Source organism: Priapulus caudatus, unplaced genomic scaffold (assembly GCF_000485595.1).
Source record: "Priapulus caudatus unplaced genomic scaffold, Priapulus_caudatus-5.0.1 Scaffold30, whole genome shotgun sequence".
Taxonomy (NCBI): domain Eukaryota; kingdom Metazoa; phylum Priapulida; class Priapulimorpha; order Priapulimorphida; family Priapulidae; genus Priapulus; species Priapulus caudatus.
Window position 1 is genome coordinate 160,873 of NW_014577091.1, and position 14,020 is coordinate 174,892.

The 14,020-nt window shown below is 44.9% G+C and overlaps 1 protein-coding gene across 1 annotated transcript in view; it reads left to right on the top strand.

Moving 5' to 3' along the window:
• The window catches only part of LOC106815919 (nuclear pore membrane glycoprotein 210-like), a 35,921-nt gene that overhangs the window by 11,082 nt on the left and 10,819 nt on the right, over positions 1-14,020 (top strand). Inside the window, exons 3-25 of the mRNA XM_014820456.1 lie at positions 1-129; positions 393-495; positions 735-885; positions 1,769-1,901; positions 2,473-2,601; positions 2,866-2,934; positions 3,127-3,233; positions 3,654-3,794; positions 4,366-4,506; positions 4,637-4,789; positions 5,262-5,370; positions 5,580-5,672; positions 5,945-6,096; positions 6,981-7,092; positions 7,534-7,587; positions 8,117-8,237; positions 8,650-8,752; positions 9,159-9,351; positions 10,283-10,389; positions 10,655-10,759; positions 10,966-11,190; positions 11,743-11,870; positions 12,556-12,757. Coding sequence (XP_014675942.1) covers positions 1-129; positions 393-495; positions 735-885; positions 1,769-1,901; positions 2,473-2,601; positions 2,866-2,934; positions 3,127-3,233; positions 3,654-3,794; positions 4,366-4,506; positions 4,637-4,789; positions 5,262-5,370; positions 5,580-5,672; positions 5,945-6,096; positions 6,981-7,092; positions 7,534-7,587; positions 8,117-8,237; positions 8,650-8,752; positions 9,159-9,351; positions 10,283-10,389; positions 10,655-10,759; positions 10,966-11,190; positions 11,743-11,870; positions 12,556-12,757 — 2,960 coding nt within the window. The remainder of the gene's footprint in view (positions 130-392; positions 496-734; positions 886-1,768; positions 1,902-2,472; positions 2,602-2,865; positions 2,935-3,126; positions 3,234-3,653; positions 3,795-4,365; positions 4,507-4,636; positions 4,790-5,261; positions 5,371-5,579; positions 5,673-5,944; positions 6,097-6,980; positions 7,093-7,533; positions 7,588-8,116; positions 8,238-8,649; positions 8,753-9,158; positions 9,352-10,282; positions 10,390-10,654; positions 10,760-10,965; positions 11,191-11,742; positions 11,871-12,555; positions 12,758-14,020) is intronic.

Below are 14,020 nucleotides of genomic sequence, written 5' to 3' on the forward strand. Positions count from 1 at the left end.
CTGGTCAGGTACTAAGGTGCGACGTCATCGTTGACAAGATACATCGTCTAGAGATTGTTACGACCACCCGCGAGCTCTTCTTGGAAGATGCTCCAGAGCTTTTTGAGCTTAGAGCATTCAATGATCAAGGTATAGCTTTTAACAGAATTGTGTTGAAGTGTGACTTCACTATCGTCAGACCACAATTAGTGTAAATGCGCTGCAACTATAGCTTTCATTGTAGTTGAGTTGTAGAACAGAGTACAACATTCTTCTGTCTAGTCATTCAAAGTCCTGATTGAATAGGGTAATACTGGAGGTAGATAGATATATGCAGATGAAAGGCAATATATGATGTGTTATCTGTTATTAGTGTTCAAGTTGTTCACGTATTTATGTACAATCTTTTTCAGATGATACTTTCTCAAGCCTGGAGGGTTTGGCTTTTCAGTGGAACTTGATTTCAAACACGGATTCAGGCCAAGATAATTATGTGGATGCAAACAGTGTACTCAGGTGTGTTGAAAGCATCAGCATAAAGAAGTTACTTACATTCATTTCTTTTAATAGAATGTAGAATTGCCGAAAGAGTTGTCATGCTTTCATTACGTATATGTTAAAAAAGCCTTAGAACAAAATAATGTTTGTAGGTGTATACACCATGTAAGCAAAATGTGTTCATTCCTAATACTCTTAACAATAAAATAACTTATCTACTTAATTTTGCTTTACAAAAAGTTATTCTTATACCATAGGGTCCTTACCTTTGAAGAATCACCCTATGAAACACCACATTATATCGATATGCTGGAACGCCAGGGCTTGCAAGGGCACATGTGTCTGGTAGAAGGGATTAAAACTGGTTCTGCCAAAGTGACAGTCAAGCTGAGACATCCAGCCTATAAGGTATGATCATACAGTACATTACATTTAAAGGCTATGGGAATTATAAATTTATAAGTCTTGTGAGACACATCCCACTCATGAATGTTGAAGTTAGTCTGCAGGTTGGATCATTTAAATTCACATCTAACATATATTCTTTTTGTTTATCATGTATATTTAGATACATTTCTCACACAAATGTGTTACGATAGGAAGCGCTGTAAGGGAGTGTTACTTAAACTTGTGAATGGTTCACCCACGGGTGAATGAAATTATTTTGGGGTGAATGCAACTTGCCAAAAACATAAGGGAATTTAGTCGCGGGTGAATGAAATTTTGCGACGAAGACTCGAGGTGGAATGACGCTGAAATAGTTTTTAGTAGCACTGCTGTGAGGGATAGTGCGCCTGCACCCCTTATGTTTTTGGTAAGTTTCAGTCACCCTTGGGTGAACCATTCATCTCTGTAACGCTTGGGACACACTAGTCAATTATTCAGGCGATTGAGTCGGGCGATTGAGTCAGACGACTAAGTGGACACACATTTCATCGGTGATTTTTCTCACCCTGCAACACTAAAACACTCGCGCCACCTACATTGATAGTCACATGATTGATAATGGCACCATTTGCTTGGCTTATGAATTGTACATTCAGGTGACTCATTCGCCGACCCGGACACACTAGGCGATTGTAGTCGCACGACTCAAATAATCACCCGATTTTATCAAACATGTTGTCGGACTCGCCGGCGACTCACTGGACACACTAGTAGGCGATTTTCACCGGCGATTGAGTCGGGCGACTCAATCGCCGCTGAAAATCGCCTAGTGTGTCCGGGGCTTAACACTGCTGTGAGTGACAGTGAGCGTGCACCCACCACCGTGCGTGTTGTTTCTCGGCAGGCTGTGAACGCGAGCACGGTCGCGCTGATCGTCGTCGCTAACCTGATGCTGAACCCGGCGCACGACGTCTACCTGCTCCAGCACACGTCCGTCGCCTACAGGGTCGAGCTCATCAAGCAGGGACGAGCTCACGGTGAGAGAAGCGCCGGCGATGGCGCATCCCAGGGGTAGAAATTAACTTTTGAACACGGGAGTCCAACGGACTCCCTACCCTCAAAAAGAGGGAGTCCGCAGTCTGAGGTTCAAAATTAAAGATATTAACAATAACGCATGTGCTTATTTTTAAGATTCGTGCAGTTGCACGTCTGCCAAATTTTCTTTGAACATTAGCTGAAAAAATACGGTAATTCCGCAAGGCCGTGCTCCGGAACGAACTAGTTAGTATATGGCAGAATTTTCATGGAGTCGCACAGACTCCTGCATGTGTCAAATCAGGGAGTTCGACAGTAAATCAGGGAGTATTTGACTCCGGACTCCCGTTAATTTCGCACCCTGGCATCTGCACGTCGCGAGGGAGCGGGTTTGCACGTCTCGAGGGCACATCACACGTCGCGTCTGCACGTCGCGTCACGAGCAGTTTACAGAGAGAGAGAGCAGCTGGCATGTATGTGTGTATGTCGTATCAGTTCCAAACCGTGTCCCGTTGGAAGGAAATCGTGTGCGTTTCACGAAAGTTTTTTAACCTGGTTATCTACCGTTCGCAGAAATCAGCATGCCGTCTCAGCAGTATTACCTGGAGTTGACTGACACCAGCATTGGCAGTCTGGAAGTTGATACGTCGACGGTGACGGGATTGAAATACGGAAATACCGAGATTGTTCTGAAAGACAGAAGTATCCTTTATATTCATTAGATTCCTGAGCCACTGATCAGTGTGATGAGTATAGGATCAGAATTGTTGTATTAGACGTATAATGAGTAAGTTGTGCATTGGATTTTTATTCGGGGGTTTCACTCCAGGGCTTTTGAACCGCATTGGCGCACGCAATATTGTGGGCACGTTTTCCCATCTGCCTTTCTTAAGAGGGCCTATCCAACGTCGACTGTGCGTGAGCTTAGAGACTTGTTAGGATACACTCCTCAACTGTCGACCTCAGATATAAATATAAAAGAGCTCATCCACCACCCAACTGGACACATCTACGTAGTCACACCTGGATACCTGGGTAGGTTGTACGTCGAGCGATGCAGTGGACCTACAGTAGTCATTTTTGTAATTCACGCATTGCTCTCAGTGTGTTTAAACAGTTTTACCAGAATTAATCTGTGTGCAGTTGTTTATTGCATGACTTACCAGCTTTAAACATGTGTTTAGGTCTGTCTACAGGTATGTTATGTCTTGTGTAAATCTATTACAGGATTCGTGGTCCTACCAGGAAGGGTGTGGGTTCTACAAACTGACCGTGTCTATGATATAATGATAGAAATCTACGACAGGGAGAGCCACAGAATACACCCTTCTGATGTAATGACTTATTTTTTTGGAATTTCTTGGCTTGTTTGCGTGCGTGCGTGCGTGCGTGCGTGCGTGCGTGCGTGCGTGCGTGCGCGTGCCAATGTGCGTGCGTGCGGTGGGCGGATGCGATTGTAAGTAGGGGCATGCGTGTGTGTGAGTAAATATATGCATGCATTTAGGTGGGTCTAAATCTGGGCATTCTTGTTACAAAAAGGCTTTCACGTGTAAAGTGTACTGCCAAAAATTAAACGTGTAACATAAATGCGTCAAATTCCACCTGTATTTTGACCTGATTTAACCAAACTGGGCTCTGCTTTCCTAGTATAGACATGGGAGTAGTAAATGCAACTCCTTCCATAGCAGATCTCCTTTGCTGGAGACAGATTTCGAGCCACAAATAACACTGCGTTGCTCATTGCATGTTCGCAGAATCTCCGTGTCGTTGCTACGTTCTCGGAGAAGTACTTTGAGGTGCTGTACTCGTCGGAGAACGGCACGTATCACAGGGTTCACACCCGTCAGACCGGCACTACCAGCATTCATGGCTTACTCGATGCCGTCGTCGCCACGGTAACCTCGCTCTTCTCATACGTTTCGTGCGCCATGTTCATATGCTGTAATGTTCGACGGTGGTGCTGGAATTACTATTCGCGAGTGTTTAGTGTATGATGGAAAATAATTTGTTAGGAAATTTCGTTTATAAGTCAACCGCCCAGTGCATGGAATTTGCGGATATTGTCAAGTATTGGTGTTAGCGGCATTAGAGTCGTTATGTTGAGTCTTCAAGTTACGGTTGTAATTGGTTCCGAAATTTTGTTCATAATTCGACCATTTGGAACTAGAGTTACGTGTGTACTTCTGTGGTCGTTGTCGTATGTATCAAAGTAAATAATTGAGCATCGTACTTGCGTGGTGTTCCAGCCAAGCCTTAGCTAAGTGCAGTTGTTGGCAACTCGCCTGTCCACTTAGAGGCAGTGTTGGGTTTAGTAGAGAGAACATGTGTAACCATGTAGTCTGTCACAACCTTCATCGCACTTGCATAAGAATTGCACGTTGAACGCTCTTGCCCACCATGGTGTGATAAAAATCAACCATATTGACAATGAGTTGTGATGAATCTGGTTTAACTTCTTATTATCAGGATGGAAAAGAAATAAAATTAAAGCCTCCAATGAAGGCAGCACAGGAGGTGGAGATATTCGACCCTATCGTGGTGACCCCGCCACAGCTGGTGTTTCCGTGGGAACCGGTCAACAAAGGCAGCTACCATTACACCCTCAAGGTAATCAGGGTGACTATTTATGACCAACCTGCGAACCTGACGAAGCTACTGGTACGATTCCGACGTCTCAGTGACGGAAGTATCTCTGCAGGTTTTTCCTAATGACATTTGCTCTCTCGTTTCCGCTTAGGCGTCTGGAGGAAGCGGCAACTTCAGCTGGTCCTCGTCGGACACGGGCGTGGCCAGAGTTAACGTGAAGGGTGAGATGGTGACCCTGGGAGCCGGGCGCACGACCGTGTTGGCCGCAGACGTCCGAAACCCAGCGCACACTGGTCAGGGCGAGGTAAATCTGCTTGTGCGCATACGTGCATGTGTGTGTGTGTGTGTGTGTGTGTGTGTGTGTGTGTGTCAATTGTACAGTAAACTGGAAGTAGGATTCTGACATTCAAGAGGAACGTTCTCGAGGTATTCTGCTTTAGGGATTTATGCAAACTTTTTTTTACACAGTTTATGCACAGTTACTTAGGCACAATAGCTGAACGAGTTTTGGTAGTCCTTAAGGGAAATACCTCAAATGTAGTCGTGATTGTTTGGCGCAGATCCTGTTGACAAGATTTCAATCGGCTACGAATAATTACTATAAGATTAATCCCTGAAAGCGTAAGAAAGACGATAGATGTATAAATGAATAGCAGCGACGAACAATGAATAGACGAGAGACAAGAAAGACGAGAAAACAAATGAATAGACAACAAAATGGAGTCGAGTTGCCAGCTGAAAGGAAGGACTCGACCCTTACCTTGCTTTATTCGCAGGTCTATGTTCTGCCGCCGACGGAGATGCGATTTCTGCCGAGCGTTGTTGAGGTGGAGATCGGATCGGTGCTACACCTGCCTCTCGCCATGTCTGCTGAGTACACCCTCGGTATGTGTCGCGGCTCTCGCGCCCTAGAGAATACGCTGAATAGCCGACGAGCACATGAATTCATTTTTTTCTGTCAAGAGAGAAATCACTTTCGGGAGTGTTCGGCTCGGAAAATGCAGTGACTTTGCATCGGTTGCGATGGTAACTTTTTCTAATTCTAATTGGTGGTATTATACGGCTTGTATGTATCGGCATGTCATTATATTCAGATGGGGAGAAGCGGCGGGTCACCTTCAATGATTGCAGCATGGTGCCATTTAAAGTGACCATTGGGCTTAATACCGTGTTTGAACAGACAAAAGGTAGGTTATATATATAGATAATATAATGTGCGTGCATACGTGCGTGAGTGCGTGTATGGATGAATGTATTGTATTTACAATAATATATCGCTTTTTTGATTTGTTGATTCACTGATTTGTTTGCACTGTTTGTAATGAACGCATATGCGCGAATACTTTTACGTCATTCGACTCAAATGAGCAGCACAGGTTGGTGCTGCAATGTAGAATAGGTGAATTCAACAAGCACTTTATATTACGTAGGTTGCACATTTAATATTTCTTCTCCGCAGCCGACAAAACTGCTGCTAAACTGGCCGGCAGCTGCGTGGTGATACCAGTGAAGGGCTTACAGCTGGGAAGCACAGATGTGACTGTGCAGTATCATTACGGCACAGTGAAGCTCGAGGCAGTAGCTACCGTGGCAGCGTACAAACCCCTTGTGGTAAATATTTAAGGCTATCACAGCATATATATATATCATTGCTGTCATCTTTCATAATATGTTACTGCGACTAGCAGCATACAAACCATTTGTTGTAGATATCTCGTGGTATCAGAATATATCATATTATTATAGCTGTCATTCGTCACAATATACATTACCGAGAGCAGCAGCTCACAAATTTGTCGTGGTTATATATCTCGTGCTGTGTCTATGTACCGTAGTTATGTCCCATCAGAGTGTATGCTACCTGGACTGTAGAAATCACCCACGTAGGTTTCTCATGTCACCAGAATGTATCTTGGCAATTTCTTATAAGTATATATGCTACTTTGAGTGTAGCAACACAGAACCCTCTTGTGGTAATGCATCTCATGCACTGACTCGATATCTAAATATATAGAAAGTATGAATTTTATTTAAGTCAGTTGATTTTAAATTAGGTTAAGATGCATCTAGATTGTGAGATGGAAAGTATCTATTCCTGAAGTCAAATATGTATATTTATCACAATGTTATCTCACACGATTTTCAGAACTCATGGATGAATGGGAAGGTCCTTACCATAGATAGATGGAGAAGGGTTGTACCAGTTGGGGTCAATTACACATGTCATAAGCAGCCCCAATATTTAATTAAATAGATCAGCTTGGAACGTATACGTCAACCTGTCAAAACAGCATGACTATGTTGGGATTGTTAAACGTAAACCCAGCTGGCAAATAAGGCACGTCAAAGGATTTATTGGATTTTGCAAATTAGCTTCAGCTTTGAATGCATGTTGGACCTGACATGCATTAAATGCCAAGAGAGAACCATGGTTGGTGGTATAGTCTGCGAAATGTAAATCTGAATCTGATTTAGCTCATTGCATCTTGTTTTAGCCGCTGGACCCAGAACAGGTGGCAGTAGTGGCCGTCGGCTCTTCGAAGCAGGTTGTGTTTGAGGGAGGACCACAGCCGTGGGTTCTTGACCCGGCAGGATTCTACCGACATCGTAAGCTTGATACATATAGTCGCTCTAGTAGCGTTACTGGTGATGATGATAGTGGTCGTTGTTGTTTGTAGTAGGAGTAGCAGTCATTATTAGCGTAAATGTGACATTGCAATGAACTTGGTGATGGCGAATTTAACCTTTTCTTATGTCGTTACAGTGATGATATATAAATGCGTATAGTCGAGACCCTTGGAAGGTTTATGATTATCGAAATTAATTACACTCTTCCTGGCAATTGATAGACAGTAGACAGGCTTATTTTCTGTTCCTGTGTTTTATATGGTTTGTTCGAAGATTTTTTTTGGAAAGGGATCTTGGAATGATCATTGGCAGCATATTGTACCCATGAGGTTAAAAAGGGTTAATAATGTAAAGATACGAGTTTTTGATTGTTTCGATTCGACGCTGTTCACACTGTTACATAAACTCATCTGCTTTCAGTGAAGCTTGAGGATGATTCATTTCTCAGCCCATCTCATACATACGGAGCCTACAGTAAGTTTCTATCTTGCTTGTTTGTCTGTGTTTCGTGTGACGATGATCCAGTTATAATTAAGACTGGTCCTTCCGTCAGTCGGCATGAAGCGACGTAGACTCGCTGTGAGATCGAAGGTGTGTTATGCAAAGTTAAATTGTCCAATAACAAGCCTTGTTCATTGCCAGAAAGTTGTTCTTACTTTGTCCTATATATATCCACAGTGTGAGCTATAAGTGAGCTAGCTTAGATTTATTGATTTTCTGGGATAGCACTAAAGTGTCTTGTGATAAGCTTGTAACTTTGATTGTGAGGATATTGTGTGTGCCTGTTTGCGCATCCATGCGTGCACGTGCATGTTAACGTGTGCGTGCGTGTTAAGGTGTGCGTGCGTGTGTGTGTATGTATGATTGCTGGTTTAGGATCTTGCCCGACAGCATAGCATTTTAATACTGGGTAGTAGTAGGAGCAATGATGGATTGCACGTATTGCGACCCTGTCTTGTGCAACCGCGTTGCATTAATGTGTCGTTGCGTGGACACGTTGCAGAGACGCTGCACCTGAGCTGGGTGTTGTGTACAGGACTCGGCGAACAGCAACTCACGGTGCTCGTCGGAAACGAGGCCACGTCCACAAACCCGAAGCCAGCCAAAGCCTCTGCAAGCATCAGGTATGCAAGCACGCTTTTGTTTCTTTATGTATCTGTGTTGGTTCCCATTGTGTTAGTTATATCTCATTAACATTGCTCATACTTTGGCGTTGTGTTCCTGGCTTCGAAGAGTAGGTTGTTTCCCCTGGATCGCAAACTAAAACTGGGTCGGGAAAGGTCTCTGCTGACTGACCCAAGTTTCCTTCATAGTTGGATAGTAGCAGCATTAAGAGGGTGTGCGAGCTACCCTGCTCTGCCACTAGATCAGAATCTAGGTCGTGTCACAGAGAATCAATAGACGTTGTGGGCTTTTTTGTTGGCAGGTTTATACTCACTCGCTAAATGCAGGCTCTCAGTGGCTGTCACATTTCCAATGCACACATGTTTCCCATGCTAACCCCATGCACTCGCATCTCTCTCTGGTTTCTCGCAGGTTTGCGTGTGCCCTGCCGGTGAGTCTACATCTGCTGCCGCTGGTGGCGCAGCCGGACCTCGAAATTCCTCCCTGTCCGATCACTCCAGACTCCGAGCTGCCAGTGAGTAGTGGTACACGGGTTACGCGAGGTCTTTCGTGCTTGAGGCTCAGTTGTGAGTCTTCTGGTTTGGTGTGTTGTACCGTACGGGTTGTTTAGTGTGTTATATTATATTTATTATATTAGTTTATGGTAATTATAGGTTTATAGGTATTAGGTTGTACTATGTGTGTCGTGGGTCATTTACTGTAATTCTGTTGTTGGCTCTGAAGTAGGCCATAGCGACGTCGGCATTCAGGAAATGATTGTGTGGCATTACCGCAATGGTAGTTGTAACAGAAACAAGATGCTAAAAGCGTGCATGGTAAAAGCATGCAGAACTGCATGGTAAAAGTAGCAACAGAAAGAGATAGTTGCGTGAATTGGCTACATTTTATTTTCATTGATGCACCTAACTGTTTGCCCGCAGATCCCGGCCCACTGCGATCGCAATGTCGACATCCTTGCCATCCTGAAGGATAACAACGGCAGACGCTTTGATAACTTCTCCTCGTTAGCGATTGAGTGGGAGATCAACGATCAGACGCTGGCGAGTCTATACAACACTCACGGTGTGCAGCGGGAAGAACAGGACGGACCAGCGTGGCACAGACATGCCAGAAGTGGGTGTTCGATTTATATGTATATATATATGTTCATATATACTGCCTGTGCGTGCTTGCATGTGCGGCCAAACCTGTGTTAGTAGATCCCTCTATAGAATGGACACCTTAAAAAGGGTCTATAAAGGACACGTGGCATTTGCCTTGAGTGACCCTTTATATACAAGTTTGAGTGCATATATAATGCATGAAGTTGTTTTGTCTGTGGCTAACACCGAAGTGTCAGCATTGATATTGATCTTGGAATAAGTTGGTTCGATTTCATGATGATATGAGAGTAAATTTATTTTATGGTAAATTCATTCATTTCACCTTGTTAGTATTAGTTTCGAGAACAGATGTAGCTGTTTTTGTCAAGCTATGTCAGATCTTGTTACCTGCTGCCATCTGGTGACAAGCACAAGCAACCTTGATCAGGTGGTCTAAGACAACTAGACCCATTGTTAAAACTGTTGCTAAAAGGATAAATACTTATATTTATGATAAAATAAATTACTTTTAAATTATTTGTGGTCCAGCATGGTGATTAGGTGAACAGATGAAGGGTAAAATAAGAAACTAAACTAGTGAAGAAAGCAATCTTCCGAGTTATTGCAGGGTTTCTTATACATAAGAGGCACAGTTGTGCACCGCCGTTGTCAAATTTAACGTCGCCGGTGTGAAAATGTCCCTGTATTTACCCGGCATTGTCAAAATATTGTCAACTCAAAAATAAATAGATCACCACCTGCTTCTGGCATATTTAGATAGCCATGTGCGTTTATTGAGTCCTGTGACATGGGTTCTACACTTTCCCGTTATTTGATTGGTTGGTCATGCGCGTTTTTCCCCAAACTGGCCATTACCTCCTTTGTCTAATTTTCCATCAGAAGAAACCCTGTATTGGTTAATGATTGCTTTGTGATTGAGTTGATGTTGTTCTGTTGCATAGGTCTGCAAACATTGCGACCAAAGAGCCTTGAAGGGTCGGTAATCGTCACTGCACGGGCAACTCACTACAATAACAATTACTTTTCATCTCAGAAGATTTCCCACGAGGTAACGTTATAATAACAGTTGTAGCCTGTTGTTGTTGAGATGTTACTTTATACTGTATACTACGCGTACCATTCGTGTAATGTGGGATGTAGGCATGGTAACGTTTTACAGTCTTTCTATATTTTTATGACCTGGTGAATCGTCCTTGATATCTTTATAGTACAGTAAAGAAATAAGGCAGTGGTCTTGATATAGACACGTAGGTGTAGGCAACTTGTTACAGGCATATAACTCGGTGTGAGCCCTAATATTTTGTTTGCTACAGGTTGATATAAAGCCCCCGATTAGTCGTTCTGTGGAGCTGCAGCTGGTAGAGGAGTGCTTTATCGAACCAGACGAGATCTCTATCTTTAACCATCCTTCGAACAAGGTGAGAGTCTGACTAATGAAGAAATGCGAGCAATGGTCATGCTGAATCTTGTTATGTGTACGGCAGGCATTTGGTGCGCAAGACCCCATTCTAACATTTGGTAGAAATATTAAGATTTTTCCGACTCGCAAGTCGGCATTTTCACGTTTAATCAAGAGAAAAGGTTTGCGGGTGTTTACCGATTCGTACGACTATTCTCCCTGCAGGTGGCGCTGTCTATTCAGAAGGGTTCCGGCTACTTCCACGTGGAGCCGCGCGAGAGTCGCGTCGCGCAGGTTGCCGTCGACAACCGCGTTGTCAGCGTTGCGCCGGCGCACGACGGAGCGCTGTCGCTCACCGCGTATGACCTGTGTCTGTTTGCCGCCGACCCGGCCAGGGCGCAGGTGCAGGTGTCCGGCGTCGATTCCATCGACCTGAGGGTCGTCGACAAGGTGAGCCTAGACAACAGAAGAACGACTGCGGTGTCCTCTGTCCACTGCAGCGGTTCTTAGTCTTAGTTTTTTTTTTTAGTCGTGGCTGAGATTCTTGGTGCTGGACGCTTGCTTGCCGGCCCCTTGCTATAGTATAGTATGCTATAGTACCTCCAGTACTGCGTGAGCGAATACTGGAATCGATCCTTGAACTTTTTATTTTCTGTCCTCAATAGTAGTTCTTTGGTCATGCACACAAGGACGATTTCTGGTTACGCAACAGTTGAACGACTTATAAAATTGTCTGTATGCACTGGGCTGTAATGTTTTTTGTCTGCCACTAAATTTCTGGGCCTTAGGTGCTAGCTTAGCACTCGCTTGGTGTCGGCTTTATCGGACTATAAACAATAGTTCAGGGAGCCACTGGTATCATTTGGTAGCACACTCACAATTGCCTGACACCCTGCTTTCATGTTGTGTTTATGTGTTAAGAGCCACTGGTCTGTTCTAACATACTACTACGTGTTTGTAAAACGTTTACCTACCCCCGTTACTTCATTTTATTGCTGCTAGGTGGAGCTGCGTGACGAAGTGCGGGCATCTGTGAGGGTGCTGGATTCGACGGGCAAGCCACTCTCGGCACAGTTCTTCACACTTATGAACCTGAAAATTGAATCTGGATCTGAGATCATCAGTGTCAAGTATGACGCTTGCTAATTAATGACTTTGATTATATTTATTCATTTGATGTAATTTCATCAAACCCGATATTATAACCCTTTCATTGCGGTTGATTTGTATTTTATGTCATTTGTATTTGCAATACTGAATGCCAAATATGGTTCATTATTAATGTTAATAGTAAAGTAATATGTTGCAATATTAATAGTCTCCATCTGCTGATGAAAATAGCACTGCCTCTTGCCATACTGGTTTTGTTTATACTTTATTTAATATTTTATTTACGTATCATAATTACGACATAGCATGTTAATTATTATTAATATGTGTTTTGAGAGAAGGTAAACTTGCATTACAGGGGGAATATATCCAACTGCATCTTATCACTCTAAGTATAGTACTGGGGCTAATTGTCAGAAACATAATTAGTTATAACCATCATGAATCCAAAATGTCATAACTTTTGCATGACACTACTTCAAAATTTATGACATTCTAGACTTAAGGTGCCTATAGTTTCAATATAGTATGGTATGATATGGTATGGAATGGTATTGTATTGGTATGGTATAGTATAGCTTAGTATAGTTGGGTATAATATAGTATTATATAGTATAGTATAATATGGTAGTAGCTGAAAGTAATACAGAAGTACACAGCCGCAGCTGTTCGCTTGACGCAGTCCCGCTGTCTCTCCCCATGCAGGCCCGATCCATCAACGAACAAGGATCCGAATCGATTGAACTACATCGTGCGAGGCGTGAGTCTCGGCCACACCACGCTGCGCGCACACGCAACGCTGCAGAACAAGCAGAAGATCTCTAGTCAGGCAAAACCGATCCAGGTGTTCCCGCCGCTGAGGCTGGAGCCTAGGAACATCACGCTGGTGCTGGGCGCCCTCTTTCAGGTAAATGTAGTACTATTGTACTGATAAAAGTGCTGTCGGTGTGTGTCATAGATTACTCTTTCAGGCAGTGATTGTACAGTGATGTATCTCCATCATACATTACTCTTTAGGCAGTGACTGTACAGTGATGTATCTCCATCATACATTACTCTTTAGGCAGTGACTGTACAGTGATGTATCTCCATCATACATTACTCTTTAGAGTGAGTGGGTAAGGTGAGGTGAGTGGTGGGCAGGCTGGGATGGTGGTGGGTGGTTGCGGGTGTCTAGGTGGGTGAGGTGGGGTAGGTGGGTCGATGTGTGGGCAGGGCTCTGGAATTGTGGTGGGCTGTTGGGTTGTCTTAGGTGGGTGAGTGCGGTAGGTGGTTGTGAGTGTGGGTCAGGGCTGGATGGTGGTGGGGGGTGCGTTCGTGCAGGTGGCGTAGCGTGCGTGGTGCGCTGGCAGGGGCTTGGATGGTGGGTGGGTGAGTGAGGAGGTGGGTGAGTGGTGGCAGGGCTGGATGTGGTGGTGGTGGTTGGGGTGTCTAAGGCTGGTGTGATGCGGTATGGTGGTGGAGTGGTGTGCAGCGGCTGGATGGTGGTGGGTGCGTTGGTTGTCTAGTCGTGGCGTGAGCTGTGCCACGTAGCGTGGGTGTAGTGGTGCGGCAGGCTGGACTGTTGCGTCGCCGGTGGGTGGGTGAGTGGCGGTATGGTAGTTCGCTGAGTGAGTGGCACGGCCTTGGCATCGGCTGGTGGCGTGAGTGCGGTAGTGTGGTCCGTGAGTGCGTGGGCCAGGGCTGGTGCATGGTGCGTGGGTGGTGTAAGGTGCTACTGCTGTCGCGACATTGAAGGTGTGTGAGTGGTCTAGGCGCAGGGCTGCGATGGCTTTGGTGAAGGTGGCCGTGGGTGTCTAGCGTGGGTGGAGTGGCGTAGCGTGGTGTGATAGGTGCGGAGTGGGTGCTGGACAAGTGCTGCGCGGGTTAGGTAGTTCTAGGTGGCCGTGAGTGGGTAGGTGGGTGCAGTGGTGGGTGGGGCTGGCACAGTGGGGGTTGCGGTTGGTAGTCTAGGTGCGGGTTAGTGGGTAGGGTGGATGAGTGGCTTGAGGCGGCCCCGCGTGGCATGGCTAGCGGTGAGTAGGTGGAGCGGTTGGTTAGGATGGGTGGGGTAGGTGAGCGTAGATGCGGTGGCTGCAGGTACGCGAGTCGATATTAGATCGTAGTGGCTCCAGCCCGCTTTTTCTGTTATGCTGTTATGTTGTTGTTGTGGTTTGTGCTGCGCGCCTGT